We start from the raw sequence: 15078 nt of genomic DNA on the forward strand, positions 1-15078 counted from the left end.
GCACCTGGCATTGTTTTATTGCTCATGTATCAGTTTGTCTTTTAACTTTTTTGCTTACTCTGCTTTTGAGAAAAATTTGCTTCAGCTAGGCTCCCCTCCCTTTTAAAACTAGGGTATAAAATACCACCTAACTTTTTCTTCAGGGCCAAGAGAATTTTGGGCGTTAGCCACCTCTCGGTCGCCGGCTTAATAAGACTCATAATTCAATCTCAGAGTGTGGGCATTCCTTGACTGGCTTGGGCGCAACAATGGAAATAATGCCCCTCAGGTAATCAAAACCCTTCTCTCCCTCTTTTTTTTCTCTTGCTGTTTGCTGGCTGTTTTTTCTTTTTCCATTTTTTTCCCCCAGCTGTGGAATTTAGCCAATTTATGAGGCCTTGTTCATCATCATTTAAACTTCCCTTCAGATTTGACCAAGTCAAGTGGCGTTGGTCCAATCCAACGGGAAAAAGACCAAAACAACAACAAAAGCGAACACGGTTGAGCGAAGGGAACCAACGATCCAGCAATGTGTAAGACCGCGGAGCGCTCTAACGGCAAGGAGAAATTCAGGTCAGCTGGTTGTCAATCTTAACTTCTGGTCATGGGGCCCAGGCTGAAGTCTGCTTTGTGCCACCCTAGAAGAAGGAAAAACCCACACTCGCCTTCCCTGCCGGACACGAGTGAAACTCCGGAAAGGAGCTGCCTGCCTGCCATCGTCGTGGAAGCCAGAAAACTCACCTTCCTCATTGGAAGCGAGTAATACTCAGAAAAGAAGCTTCGCAGAGACATCAACTTTAGATATCAACCAATCTGGGGAGATCAGGAGTTCTCTGGAGGTGGGGAGCTCCCAGGCGTCAGCAAATTGTTCTGTTTCGGGGGGCAATCAAGATAGCTCAAGGCTGGGTGCAGTGGCTCATGCTTGTAATCCCAGCACTCTAGGAGGCCGAGGAGGATAGATCACTTGTGGTCAGGAGTTCAAGACCAGCCCTGGCTAACATGGTGAAACCCCATCTCCACTGAAAAAAAAAACAAAAAATTAGCCAGGTGTGGTGGCACCACGTGCCTATACTCCTAGTAACTTGGGAAGCTGAGATAGGAGAATCACTTGAACCCAGGAGAAGGAGGTTGCAATGAGCTGAGTTCGTGCCACTGCACTCCAGCCTGAGTGATAGAGGGAGATTGTCTCAAAGGAAAAAAAAAGATAGTTCAAGCTGGTACCAAGCACCAGTAGGAGATTTGTCTAAGGTTAGGGCCACCTCCACCCAGGGTCCCTTTCATGAGTCTCCAATCTGTAAATCAAAAAGAAGGCCAGGCGCAGTGGCTCACGCCTGTAATCCCAGCACTTTGGGGGGCCAAGGCAGGCCAATCACCTGAGGTCAGGAGTTTGAGACCAGCCTGACCAACATGGAGAAACCTCATCTCTACTAAACCGCATCTCTACTAAAAATACAAAATTAGCCGGCATGGTGGTACATGCCTGTAATCTCAGATGGAGAATCATGTGAACGCAGGAGGCGGAGGTTGCAGTGAGCTGAGGTCACGCCATCGCACTCCAGCCTGGGCAATAAGAGCGAAACTCCGTCTCAAAAAAAAAAAAAAAAAAAAAAACAAATCCAAATGATTCAGACAGGTCTCAATCCATTTAGAAGTTTATTTTGCCATGGTTAAGAATGCGCCTGGGAGACAGGTCTATGCCTTTGCCCATAGATGACTTCAGGGTGTCGGTACTTAAAGGAGAAACTGCCAGCTGGAGGGGAAAAAAGAAACATGTGGTCACATTATGGAATCCATTGTTTGTAAAAGAGGAGCAGGTAGGGAAATAATTACTATTTGTCTTGAGCTCAGTAAACTGGTGCTTTACATAAGATAAGGTGAATGTAGAGTAGCAACCTGTAGGGATATTTAATCTTTTTCTTTTTCTGTTGCCAAGGCTGGAGTGCAGTGGCAAGATCTTGTCTCACCGCAACCTCTGCCTCCGGAGTTCAAGCAATTCTTGTGCCTTGGCCTCCTGAGTAGCTGGGATTACAGGCTCATGCCACCATGCCCAGCTGATTTTTGTGTTTTTCGTAGAGACAGGGTTTCACAATGTTGGCCAGACTGGTCTCGAACGCCTGACCTCAGGTGATTCACCCGCCTCCGCCTCCCAAAGTGCCCAGCCAGTATTTAACTCTGTACTAGGGACTAAAGGAAAAGCAGTTGTTTGCATGACTCGGCTTTTCGCTTAATTCTTTTCCTTTTACCGTAGTGAGCTGGGGTCCCACATTTTTATTTTTCTTTCACAGAACTGAGGACAGACAAGGGGAAGTGGAAAGAGGGAGGAGGAGGGGGTGTGGGAAAAGCAGGAAGAAGCTGCCAGAGAAGGAAGCTTGGCCAGATTCCACCTCTCTTCTGTGAGCTCCGGTGGCCTGGGGCCAGGGGGTGGGGTCCTGGCTGGGGGTGTAACCAGCCCCAGAGCCCCATTGGCTGCCCCGAGGTGCTGGGGGAATAAAGCCCAGGACCAGGGTAGCCCCTGGGACTGTTCAGAAGACTGAGGACCCCTGTCTGTAAGCTGTCTGCTCAGTCCACCCCTCCCTCCCTAGCTGCCTTGGCTCTGCCCGCTGCTCAGACCCATCGCCTTTGCCCGGTAAGTGGCCCCATCCTGTTTCACCTCAGGACTGGAGCGTCCCGGCCTAGCCTGTGGTTTCCCAGGGGAAGAAGGAGACACAGAAAGAGTCCATTGAGGCTGGACAAGGTGGCTGATGCCTATAATCCCAACACATCAGAAGGCTGAGGCAGGAGGGTTGCTTGAGGCCACAAGTTTGAGACCAGGCTGGGTGACAGAGTGAGACCCTCATCTCTAAAAATATATATGCATATATGTTTGAGATGGAGTCTCACTCTGTCACCCAGGCTGGAGTGCAGTGGCACAATCTTGGCTTACTGCAACCTCTGCCTACCTGGTTCAAGTGATTCTCCTGCCTCAGCCTCCCGAATAGCTGTGACTACAGGTGTATGCCACCACACCCAGCTAATCTTTGCATCTTTAGCAAAGACAGAGTTTCATCATGCCCAGGCTGATCTTGAACTCCTGACCTAAAAAAAAAAAAAAAAAAAAAAAAAAATTTTTTTAATTAATAGACTTTGGTGATGCATCCCTGTAGTCCCAACTACTGGGGAGGCTGAGCTGGGAGGATCACTTGTGCCCAGGAGGTCGAGGCTGCGGTGAGCAATGATTGTACCCCTGCACTCCAGCCTGGGTGCAAGACCCTGTCTCAGATTTGTAGAAAAGAGAGAGCTAGGCATAAACGCTGCCTGAGTTTGTGTCCAGTTCCCTGCCTCAGCTTCCACTTCTGTAGAATGGGGATGAGCATAGAGCCTTACTCCTAAGGTGGTGGTGAGGATGAAAGTAAGGTGTCCAGCCCTGCAAGTAAGGTGTCCAGCCCAGGTTTCACGAACGTTCATATCGACTGAGTGAACCCAGTGAGAGGGAAGGTGGCTTCCGACTAAGTCGAGTGGGCAGACAGCGGCTCAGAGCACCCGCCCTCCTCCTCGCCAGGCACAACTTCTTCTGAAGTCTTGCAACCCTTGGGGCAGGGTGGGACTGGCAGGCTGGATGTGGTTAATGGATGCTCACTTTACGGAGAGCTGCGGCGGGGAAGGGGCTGCCTGCAGGGGGAGCCCTGGCCTTTTACCCAAAGGTGTCCCATTTGCGCCAGCTGGGACAGATGGCGGGAGGTTCCCCTCAAACCCGCCTGAAAAGGGTCTCCATTGCCGGCTCCTCCCACCCCCGCCCTGGGTGTCCCTGACGGCAGACCTTGGTGACCAACACCAGCTTCAATGTCAAGTCAGTCAGAACTGGGTGTGGTGGCTCACGCTTGTAGTACCAGGACTTTGGGTACTGCCAAGGCTGGCAGATCACTTGAAGTCAGGAGTTTGAGACCAGCCTGGCCAACATGGTGAAACCCTGTCTCCGCTAAAAATGCAAAAATCAGCGGGGCATGGTGGTGCACGTCTGTGATCCCAGCTACTTGGGAGGCTGAGGTAAGAGAATCGCTTGAACTCAGAATGCAGAGGTTGCAGCAACAGAGGGAGATTATAAGTAAATAAATACTGGGCCACTGCCCTCCAGCCTGGGCAACAGAGGGAGATAATCAATCAATCAGTCAGTCCAGGGATGCCATTGTTTGGGGATTAACCTCCAGGAGCTGAGAGTTTATTCCCATTTAGGGACATCCTGTTTTGAAGTGTGCCCCAGTCTCTGACTTTTATTCAAGAGATCCAGAGGGGAGAGGGCGTCTGTTCAAGTTCCCCCTCCCAAGCCATGAATGTCAGTTAATTCAGATAGACGAAGGGTGCTCTATTTGGGGGATGCTCCGGCTGGTGGGGCAGTTGGGATCCCCACTCCTCACTCTCCTTCTGACCGAGGGATGTCTGGCTCATTCTGGGAGCGGGGATGGATGTCGAAGCTAGGAGTGCCCAGGACAGGGTGGCATTGGAGATGGGTTGCAGGCTAGCCACCCTTTCCTGGCCTTCTGGGATGGTGGAGGGAGGGGGAACCAGAGAGCCCCTCAGCCAACACCTGCTGATCTCTTCTGGCCTGGTCCAAGTTGAGGAGAAGCAAATCCACCCTGAGACTCTCAGGGTGGGAGGGGAAGATGGAAAGGCTGAGTGGGTGGAAGTGGCTGTGGCTAGACCCAGGGCCACCTCAACCGCTTCATCCCCCACAGCCCATCCAGAAGCGGGAGCCTGAACCACACACATGGGTCAAAGACAGAGCCTGGGCCCTGGAGCCAACTGCCCGATTTCAAATCCTGCCTCCCTGCCTCACTCACAGTGTGACTTTGGACAAATTATGTTAGTATTTTGCTTCCTGTTCCAGTGCAGCAAACTACCCAAAATGTGACAAAACAACAGCAAGCCAGGCATCATGGCTCACTCCTCTAATCCCAGCACTTTGGGAGGCTGAGGCAGGTGGATCACAGGGTCATGAGTTCGAGACCAGCCTGGCCAACATTGTGAAACCCCGTCTCTACTAAAAATACAAAAATTAGTCAGGCATGGTGGCACACGCCTGTTGTCCCAGCTACTCAGGAGGCTCAGGCAGGAGAATCGCTTGAACCTGGGAAGCGGAGGTTGCAGTGAGCTGAGATCTCGCCACTGCACTCCAGCCTGAGTGACGGACTGAGATTCTGTCTCAAAAAAAAAACCCTCAAAAGACAGCAAGCCGGGCATTGTGGCTCACAGCTGTAATCCCAGCACTTTGGGAGGCTTAGGCGGGCAGATTGCTTGAGGCCAGGAGTTGGAGACAAGCCTGGCCAACATAGCAAGACCCCATCTCTACCAGAATAGATAAATAAAATTTAAAAGCTAAGTGATTAGTCAATGTTATAACAATTATGACAAAATTAGCAATTATGAAAGAGCTTTTCCTAAATGAACATTGGGCTTCCCAAAAGTTAGTGTTCTTTTTAATGTATGTATTTAAGTAACATAGGCACATGGTAAAACACTCAAACAGCACGAGAGAGAGTGCTGAGACCCAAGGGCAGCTGTCCCGAGACCCCACCCTGGCCATTCTGTCATGTGTGTTTTCTGAGATGCTCTGTGCACACAGAAGCATGTAGACTGAAAAAATAAAGGAAAGGAAAAGAAAAGAAATGAAATACAAATTAAATTTTTTTTTTTTTTTTTTGAGACGGAGTTTCACTCTTGTTACCCAGGCTGGAGTGCAATGGCGTAATCTTGGCTCACCGCAACCTCCGCCTCCTGGGTTCAGGCAATTCTCCTGCCTCAGCCACCTGAGGAGCTGGGATTACAGGCACGTGCCACCATGCCCGCTAATTTTTTGTATATTTAGTAGAGACGGGGTTTCACCATGTTGACCAGGATGGTCTCGATCTCTTGACCTCGTGATCCACCCGCCTTGGCCTCCCAAAGTGCTGGGATTACAGGCTTGAGCCACTGCGCCCGGCGCACAAATTAAAATTTTTAAAAAATAAGAAAAACATGTAGACTATGTGTGCGTGTGTGTGTATGTGTGTGTGTGTGGATGGATTGTGTGTGTGTGGATAGATTGTGTGTGTGTTTGGATGAATTTGTGTGTGTGTGTGTGTGTGGTTTGTGTGTGTGTGTGTGTGAATGGATTGTGTGTGTGTGTGTGGATGGTTTGTGTGGGTGTGTGTGTGTATGAATTATGCGTGTGTATGTGGATGGTTTGTGTGTGTGTGTGGATGGATAGTGTGTGTGTGGATGAATTGTGTGTGTGTGTGTGGATTGTGTGTGTGTGTGGATGGTGTGTGGTGTGTATGGTTTGTGTGTGTGTGGATGGATTGTGTGTGTGTGTGTGGATGGATTGTGTGTGTGTGGATGGTGTGTGTGTGTGTGTGTATGGTTTGTGTGTGTGTGGATGGATTGTGTGTGTGTGTGTGGATGGTTTGTGTGTGTGTGTATGGTTTGTGTGTGTGTGGATGGTTTGTGTGTGTGTGGATGGTTTGTGTGTGTGTGTGGATGGATTGTGTGTGTGTGTGTGGATGGTTTGTGTATGTGTGGATGGTTTGTGTGTGTGTGTGTGGATGGATTGTGTGTGTGTGTGTGTGGATGGGGTGTGTGTGTGTGTGTGTATGGTTTGTGTGTGTGTGGATGGATTGTGTGTGTGTGTGGATGGTTTGTGTGTGTGTGGATGGTTTGTGTGTGTGTGTGGATGGATTGTGTGTGTGTGTGTGGATGGTTTGTGTATGTGTGGATGGTTTGTGTGTGTGTGTGTGTGTGTGGATGGATTGTGTGTGTGTGTGTGTGGATGGTGTGTGTGTGTGTGGATGGTTTGTGTGTGTGTGTGGATGGATTGTGTGTGTGTGTGTGGATGGTTTGTGTATGTGTGGGTGGTTTGTGTGTGTGTGTGTGGATGGATTGTGTGTGTGTGTGTGTGTGTGGATGGTGTGTGTGTGTGTGTGTGGATGGGTTGTGTGTGTATGTGTGTCCCTGCATTTTTTGCATAGACCATTTATTTTCTCTCTCTCTTTTTTTTGGGGGGGGACAGAATCTCACTCTGCCGCCCAGGTTGGAGTGCCGTGGTATGATCTTGGCTCACTGCAACCTCTACCTCCCCGGTTCAAGCGATGCTCCTGCCTCAGCCTCCCCAGTAGCTGGGATTACAGGCACATGCCACCACGCCTGGCTAACTTTTGTATTTTGTACAGATGGGATTTCACTATGTCAGTCAAGCTGGTCTCAAACTCCTGATCTTATGAGCTGCCTGGCTCGGCCTTCCAAAGTGCTGGTATTATAGGTGTGAGCCACCACACCTGGCTGTTGTTTTTTTTGTTTTGTTTTGTTTTGTTTGTTTTTTGAGGCAGAGTCTCGTTTTGTCACCCAGGCTGGAGTGCAGTGGTGCAATTTCAGCTCACTGCAACCTCCACCTCCTGGATTCAAGTGATTGTCCTGCCTCAGCCTCCTGAGTAGCTGGCAGGTGTGTGCCACCATGCTCAACTAATTTTGTTATTGTTGTTGTATTTTTAGTAGAGATGGGGTTTTGCCATGTTGGCCAGGCTGGTCCTGAACTCCTGACCCCGGATGATCAGCCTGCCTTGACCTCCCAAAGTGCTGGGATTACACGCATGGGCCACCGTGCCTGGCCTGACCTCATGCATTTTGAAAGCTACAAGGTCTGAGTGTTATCTCTTCAGCCTCCCAGCAAACGTGTAAGAGGTCCCTGTACCCATTTTACAGATGGCAGAGCTTAGGCTGAGGTGTGATTGCCTGTCTGATGTCACATGGCATGTAGGTGGCCCAATTGCAGTTAGAGGCCAGGTCTCCGGGATGCTGTCTCATCTAAGCCCTTGCCTGGCTTGCTGGAAAGTGAGGGAAGGGGTCCCTCTGGCAGTGCTGGCACCGGGGTTAACTCTCCTGACCTTCTGGGTTTCCTTCCTTTCTCCCAGCAATGATGTCCAGAGAGCCCTTGCATGTGAAGACCCCCATCCGTGACAGCATGGCCCTGTCCAAAGTGGCCGGTACCAGCGTCTACCTCAAGATGGACAGTGCCCAGCCCTCCGGCTCCTTCAAGATCCGGGGCATCGGGCATTACTGCAAGAGGGTACGGTATCGGCTCAGCATCATCTGGGAAGGGGTGGCAGGTCCTCTTTCCCTGAAAGGGCAGGGTCAGTGCTATGTGAAATTAAAGGTGTTGGGCCGGGCGCGGTGGTTCACACCTATAATCCCAGCACTTTGGGAGGCCGAGGTGGGCAGGCCATGAGGTCAGGAAATCAAGACCATCCTAACAGTCTCTTTGGAGGCGGGAGGTGCAGCCTCAGAAGAGGGGAGAACAAGTTCTAAGTGAAGGAAACGTCAGTGTCGATGGAGTCCTGGCAGCTATTCCAGGTGGGCAGGAAGAGCACAGGCAATGACAGGGACATGGGCCTGAGCACTTCTCCTGTTGTCTCCACAGTGGGCCAAGCAAGGCTGCGCACATTTTGTCTGCTCCTCGGGTAAGTGACCTGCTTCCCCGTCCTGTCCTCTGCTGTGTGTCTGGGGTCAGGCGCTCTGCTTCTCTGAGCACTGGATTTCCCAGCAATGAGCCATTGGAAACATGGGCAGCAGCCCATTTGGAATTCCAGGGGGAGGCCAGCAGTCGCACGGGGTGGAGAGGTGAGGGGGACAGCCAGAGTCCCCAGTAGAGGGTGAGCAGTCCTGCCTGGGCTCCTAGATGCTCCTGCACTGACATGCTCTCCACCTCCGACTCTGACAGCTGGCAACGCAGGCATGGCGGCTGCATATGCGGCCAGGCAACTGGGCATCCCTGCCACCATCGTCGTGCCCAGCACCACACCTGCCCTCACCATTGAGCGCCTCAAGAATGAAGGTGCCACAGTCAAGGTGGTGGGTGAGGTGAGTGCCGACCCAGAGCAGGGGTGAGAGAGGGCACCCAGTGGCTGGACAGGGTCTTGTGCCTCACCCCCTCCCATCTCCCTTGTGGCCTTGCAGTTACTGGATGAAGCCTTTGAGCTGGCCAAGGCCCTGGCGAAGAACAACCCAGGCTGGGTCTACATTCCCCCCTTTGACGACCCCCTCATCTGGTATGTGGAGTTCAAGGTCACCTGGTGGAGGTGGCAGCCACCGCCCTATATCGCTGGGCAGGCATTGCTGTGACGCACATCATCACGTCCGCATGCACAGCAGCTGCACACGTGTGCACACACCACCAGGTAGAAGCACACAGAGGCTGGGCACAGAGGCTCACGTCTGTAATCCCAGCACTTCAGGAGGCCAAGGTGGGAGGATCACCTGAGGTTAGGAGTTTGAGACCAGTCTGGCCAACATGGTGAAACCCCATCTCTACTAAAAATACAAAAGTTAGCCGGGCGTGGTGACACACGCCTGTAATCCCAGCTACTCGGGAGGCTGAGGCAGGAGGATCACTTGAACCTGAGAGGTGGAGGTTGAAGTGAGCTGAGATTGTGCCACTGCACTCGAGCCAGGGCGAGAGAATGAGACTCCATCTCAAAAACAAAAGAGAAGAAACACACGTGTTACAGCCAGGCGTGGCAGCAGGGGCACACACACACGTGCACCAAATACCCATTCTCCACGGCTGCACACACAACACACCCAAGACTGAACACACAAGCACACAGACACCCAAGTGTCAGCGGTTGGGTCCTCCTGGAAGAAAACCTGGGAACGAAGGTTGCAGGGAAAGCTTATTTGGGCGGCAGTTCTGTGGGGAAGTGGGGAAGTCAAGCAGGGAAGGAAGGGGGCTTGCTTTTTCTTTTTTCTATCATCCAGTCCAAAATGTCAGGAAGGGGGCTTTCCAGGGCAGGTGGCCACTGTGGGTGGCTGGAGGTTAATCCCTTGGGGGACCCTGGGAGCCAGTGTAGAAGGTGCACCGCAGTCTACCTGCCCCTGGAAGAGGGGTGCAAACCTGAGCCGGTGTCTCCAGGAAGCCCCGCCCTGACCCGCCGCCCTGTCTCCCCGCCCTCCAGGGAAGGCCACACTTCCATCATCAAAGAGCTGAAGGAGGCACTAGAGGCAAAGCCGGGGGCCATCGCACTGTCGGTGGGCGGCGGGGGCCTGCTGTGTGGAGTGGTCCAGGGGCTGCAGGAGGTGGGCTGGGGGGATGTGCCTGTCATCGCCATGGAGACCTTTGGCGCCCACAGCTTCCACGCCGCCACCACTGCAGGCAAGCTCGTCTCCCTGCCCAAGATCACCAGGTGAGCAGCTGGGGTGCCCCCCTCGGGTGTCCAGCAAGCACTGGGGAGTAGATCCCGATGTCAGCCTGTTTTACAGGTGAGGAAATGGAGGCTCTGATCACTTGCCCAGGGTCACATCCAGTGAGTGGTACAGCTTGGACTCAACCCCAGGTCTGTGTGACTCCATCACGTCACACTTCCTCACATGAAAAGCCTCATACGAGGCTGGGCACAGTGACTTGTGCCTGTAGTCCCAGCACTTTGGGTGGCTGAGGCAGGCAGACCACTTGCAGTCAGGAGTTCAAGACCAGTCTGAGCAACGTAGAGATTCCCATCTCTACAAAAAACGTTGTCTTTTTGGGGGGGTTTTGTTGTTGTTGTTTTAATTAACTGGGCATGGTAGCACACATCCGTAGTCCCGGGAGGCTAAGGTGGGAGGACTGCTCAAGCCCAGGAGGCAGAGGCTGCAGTAAGCCGTGATCACACCAGTGCACTCCAGCCTGGGTGGCAGAGCACGACCCTGTCTAGAGACAAAAAAAAGAGAAAGAAAAAGAAGGAAGGAAAGAGACAGAAACCCCGTTCAGGGCTGGGCTAGGAACTCTTTCGGAACAAGCCTTGTGTTTAGGCACCACCCTCTCCCCAGATCAGCCAGTGTCTTGCCCACGATAGGGACTCAGGGGTGGGCTTCCTGGGAGGATGCTTGGTTGGCAAAGTGATGAGGGAGGTAAAACCTTGTCACAGAGGAATCAGTCAACGATTCCCACGAGGCCTTCTCCTCCCTCCTTCCTTCTCCTTCCTTCTCCTTCCTCTCTTTTCCTTCTCTTCTTTCTTTCCTTCCTTTTTTCTATTTCCTTCCTTCTTTTCTTTTTCTTTTTTTTTTTTTTTGAGACGGAGTTTCGCTCTTGTTACCCAGGCTGGAGTGCAATGGCGTGATCTCGGCTCACCGCAACCTCCGCCTCCTGGGTTCAGGCAATTCTCCTGTCTCGGCCTCCTGAGTAGCTGGGATTACAGGCACGCGCCACCATGCCCAGCTAATTTTTTGTATTTTTAGTAGAGACGGGGTTTCACCATGTTGACCAGGATGGTCTCGATCTCTTGACCTCGTGATCCACCTGCCTCGGCCTCCCAAAGTGCTGGGATTACAGGCTTGAGCCACCGCGCCCGGCCTTCCTTCCTTCTTTTCTCCCTTTCTTCTCTCTTCCTCTCCTTCCTTCTCTTCTTTTTCTTTGTTTCTTTCTCTCTTTCCCTCCTTCTTTCCTTCCTCTTTCTTTCTTTCTTTCCTTTTTGATAGATAGGATTTAATTAGAAAGAAGTTTTGGCCCCATGACACAAAAGACCCAAATAACAATGGCTTACATGATATTGAACTTCACCATGAAAAGTCAGGGCCCTGGGTCCCTTGAGTTTGTTTCCCCATTATCCTTAGCACGTAGCCTTATGGTCCAAAATGGTTGCCTGAGTGCCAGCTATCACACCCACATTCCATCTGGCAGGGAGGGGGAAGCAAGGGCAGAAGGCTATGCTCCAACCTTCAAAGACAGACACAACACTTCCACTTACCTTTTTGTTGGCCTGAATTTAGTCACATGGCCATACCCAGCTGCAAGGGAGGCTGGGAAATGTCTTTACAGTGGATGCCCATGTGTGCAGCTAGAAAAGACACTGGGGCAGACCACAGTCTCTGCTACGGATAGGGAAGACTGAGTCCAGCTAGGCAAGAACTTCTTCCAGATTCCTGAGCCTGGCATCTGGAGCCGCTGTGTCCCACACTCTAGGGGCTGAAGATGTCATGGCTGAGTGCCTACTGTTAACCACATGCTGCTCAGGGCGGAGGTGGCCCAGGCCCTCAAGATGCTCCTGGGGAAGGGAGAGGGGGCAGCTGAGCTGGGAATAGAGCCAGTGGTTGCCCTGGGAGGCTGGGGACAGCGTCAACACGTTGGTTACCAGTGCAGGTCCTGGAGTTATACAGACCCTGCTTGTAGCCCCAGCCTCAGCACTCCCTAGGTGTGTGACCTTGGGCAAGTGACCGTATACTCTCTGCCTCAGTTTCCCCTTCCCAAAATCAAACCAACTAACAGCAAAGTTCTTGTGCAAATTGAATAATGCTTGTGAAGTGCCTGGCACCTAATGCTTTCTCAAGAAGTACTCAGAGTGCTTGTTATTATGAGGGAGAACCATTTGGGAATTCCACATAGGGCCGTGGGACTCAGTACTCTCCCAGGGGGACTCCTTGGAGGAGGTGACCTTAATCCTGAGCCTTAAAGGTCAGCAGGATGTGGGCGGGCAGAGTGGTGCTAGGCTTCATGATGGTTAACCAGGTAGAGGTTGCAACGGGGAGCAAAGGCAGGGGGTCAAGGCAGGGAGTCCTGTCAGGGAAGAACCAGGCTCCTCTTAGGCATTTGCTTCTGACTTAGTGTTGAATGGAATGTGATGCTCAGCTGAGGCAGGAGGATCACTTGAGCCCAGGAGTTCAAGATTGGCCTGGGTTCAGGCATGGTGGCTCACACCTATAATCCCAACACTTTGGGAGGCTGAGGTGGTTGAATCACCTGAGGTCAGGAGTTCGAGGCCAGCCTGGCCAACATGATGAAACCCCATCTCTACTAAAAACACAAAAATTAGCCAGGCGTGTTGGCGGGCACCTGTTGTCCTAGCTAACTGGGAGGCTGAGGCAGGAGAATCGTTTGAATCCAGGAGGCGGAGATTGCAGTGAGCCAAGATCGTGCCACTGCACTCCAGCCTGGACGACAAAGCAAGACTCCATCTAAAAAAAAAAGAAAAAAAGACCAGCCTGGGCAACATAGTGGCACCTAGTCTCAAAAAAAAAATATTATAATAAATGATACATTAAATGATGCCAATTCAAATATTCTGCACCTTATTAGAAGACCCCACTTGGTTCGGGATCCCTGAGGCTTTTCGGTGCCTTACAGCTGCAGAGATGTCACCGGTCCCTCTGCCCGCACATGCACTGCCTTCTCCGTCTCACATCCGTCTCCTTCTCTCCCTCCCTGTCCCTGTCTCTCTCCTGTTCCCCCCGCCTTCCTCTCCTGTGTTCCCACTTCTCTCAGTGTTGCCAAGGCCCTGGGCGTGAAGACTGTGGGGGCTCAGGCCCTGAAGCTGTTTCAGGAACACCCCATTTTCTCAGAAGTTATCTCAGACCAGGAGGCCGTCGCCGCCATTGAGAAGTTCGTGGGTATGTGCCAAGTACTCCCAGGACCCGACCTGCTGACTCAGGAGCTAAGTGGCTGTCCACCTGGTGTGCCACTAGGGATCCCACTCACCCCAAATTTTCTTCACAGTTCTGTCTTCCATCTCTGCCTAGAACTTTCCATTAATGGAATATAATACAATGCAGCGTAGAAATAGAAAAGCAAAAGCCACACGTAATAGGAAAGAAAATAGAAAAGTAACCCCGATAACCATAGCAGTAGCAAACAGTAAGTGAATATTTAAAATGTTCCGAGTTTCCTGGTAGCCAGGATAAAAACAGAAAACATGGGGCTCAGAGTTGGATTCATTCACAGGTGGGTCTGTAACTAGGCTGGACTCTTTCTGGGTTCAGTCTAGGACAGTGATGGCAAAAAGAAAAAAAAAGGAGAAAAAACATAGTAGCATTTGTGCTTCTGTGCCTGCTGCACACTTGGCTAATCAACCATGGAACTCTTGCTCAGATGATGCCTCAACGCAGTGCTCACACAACTACACTCATTCCATCAGCATCAGCACTCATGATGAAACCTAGGCCCTGGCTCAGGGTTGGAAGGGCCAATCCAGGGTGATGATGAGATGTTTGGTCCAGGACCTGCATCTGCAGTCAGGGCTGAGAGCTGATTGGCTCAGTATTCCCAAGCCTTGCCAATGGCCTGTCAGCTCCCCGTGCACCCTGGGAAACTCAGGCCACACCACTACCACCCCCTTTCTCTGGCAGATGATGAGAAGATCCTGGTGGAGCCCGCCTGCGGGGCAGCCCTGGCAGCCGTTTACAGCCACGTGGTCCAGAAGCTCCAACGGGAGGGGAAGCTCCCAGCCCCGCTGCCATCCCTCGTGGTCATCGTCTGCGGGGGCAGCAACATCAGCCTGGACCAGCTGCGGACGCTCAAGGAACAGCTGGGCATGACAAATGGGTTGCTCAAGTGAGGACGGACCCCTTACCCATCTGTCCTCTCCTAGCCCAGGAGACCCCTGGAGGGGCTGGAGTTTTATCCAGCGCCTCGTTCCATGTTTGGTTGAGCGCCTGTGGCCGGGGGCAGGTCAACTTCTTATCAGAAGCCCACTTTGCAGACGCCAAAGTCGACAGCCAGTGAGGCTGCGAATTGAGCCTTTTTGGTATCTGTGTGACTGCTCTGTGCCCATCCTTAGCCACCCTGCTGGCGTGGCAAATGCCCACAAGTAACACACCAGGTCCCAGAGTGGGGTGGATGGGGGAGACCTCAATCACAGCAGTGGGGATTCCTCAAAGCCGTGACCCGGCCCCAGAACTTGTTCCCAGGGAAGGTGAACAGAGCCACGGTCCAGGGTTGGGGAAGCATCTCAGCCATCCTCCCAGGAAGCCCACTCCTGACCCTTCCCAGTCTTTCTAATGTGCAAACTTTTTCATTGGAAAAAGAAAAATACATATTTATGAAACAAAATCCTGTACGTTTTCTCATCATCGGTTGTCTTCCTTCCTCTCCTTCCACCCTAAGTCTGTTCTCAGCCCCAGCTCTCAACTGGGGCCCAAGGGTGAGGCCAGAGCCTGACTCCAGCTGGTCTTGTGTGCCAGGACAGAGGCATCCCTGTACCTCAGGGAGCAGGTGGCTCAACAAGAAGGACTTGGGGTGGGACAAAGGCTGCCTCCGCTGAAGGCAGAAGCAGCTGGGGAGGCCAACCTCATTCTGATATGAAGTCTTTCCTGATAAGTCCGAATTATTTCACCACAGGCCCACTGGAAGCA

The 15078-nt window shown here is 52.0% G+C and overlaps 1 protein-coding gene across 1 annotated transcript; it reads left to right on the forward strand.

The window, feature by feature from the left end:
• Nucleotides 1-2480: 2480 nt before the first annotated feature.
• Nucleotides 2481-14799, forward strand: SDS (serine dehydratase). Its single transcript, XM_003932218.3, has 8 exons — nucleotides 2481-2605; nucleotides 7896-8050; nucleotides 8402-8441; nucleotides 8702-8841; nucleotides 8938-9029; nucleotides 9936-10163; nucleotides 13214-13338; nucleotides 14074-14799. Exons 2-8 carry the CDS (start codon nucleotides 7898-7900, stop codon nucleotides 14280-14282), a joined length of 987 nt encoding a protein of 328 aa, XP_003932267.1. The 5' UTR covers nucleotides 2481-2605; nucleotides 7896-7897; the 3' UTR covers nucleotides 14283-14799.
• The last annotated feature ends 279 nt before the right edge of the window (nucleotides 14800-15078 follow it).

This window comes from Saimiri boliviensis, chromosome 7 (genome assembly GCF_048565385.1).
Source record: "Saimiri boliviensis isolate mSaiBol1 chromosome 7, mSaiBol1.pri, whole genome shotgun sequence".
In the NCBI taxonomy this organism is placed as follows: Eukaryota; Metazoa; Chordata; class Mammalia; order Primates; family Cebidae; genus Saimiri; species Saimiri boliviensis.

Excerpts from the sequence above, each read along its gene's own strand:
- SDS (XM_003932218.3), top strand. The coding sequence starts at position 7,898 with ATGATGTCCAGAGAGCCCTTGCATGTGAAGACCCCCATCCGTGACAGC. Across the intron at positions 8,051-8,401 it reads TCGGGCATTACTGCAAGAGG|TGGGCCAAGCAAGGCTGCGC; the intron begins GTACGGTATCGG and ends TTGTCTCCACAG. Across the intron at positions 8,442-8,701 it reads ACATTTTGTCTGCTCCTCGG|CTGGCAACGCAGGCATGGCG; the intron begins GTAAGTGACCTG and ends CGACTCTGACAG.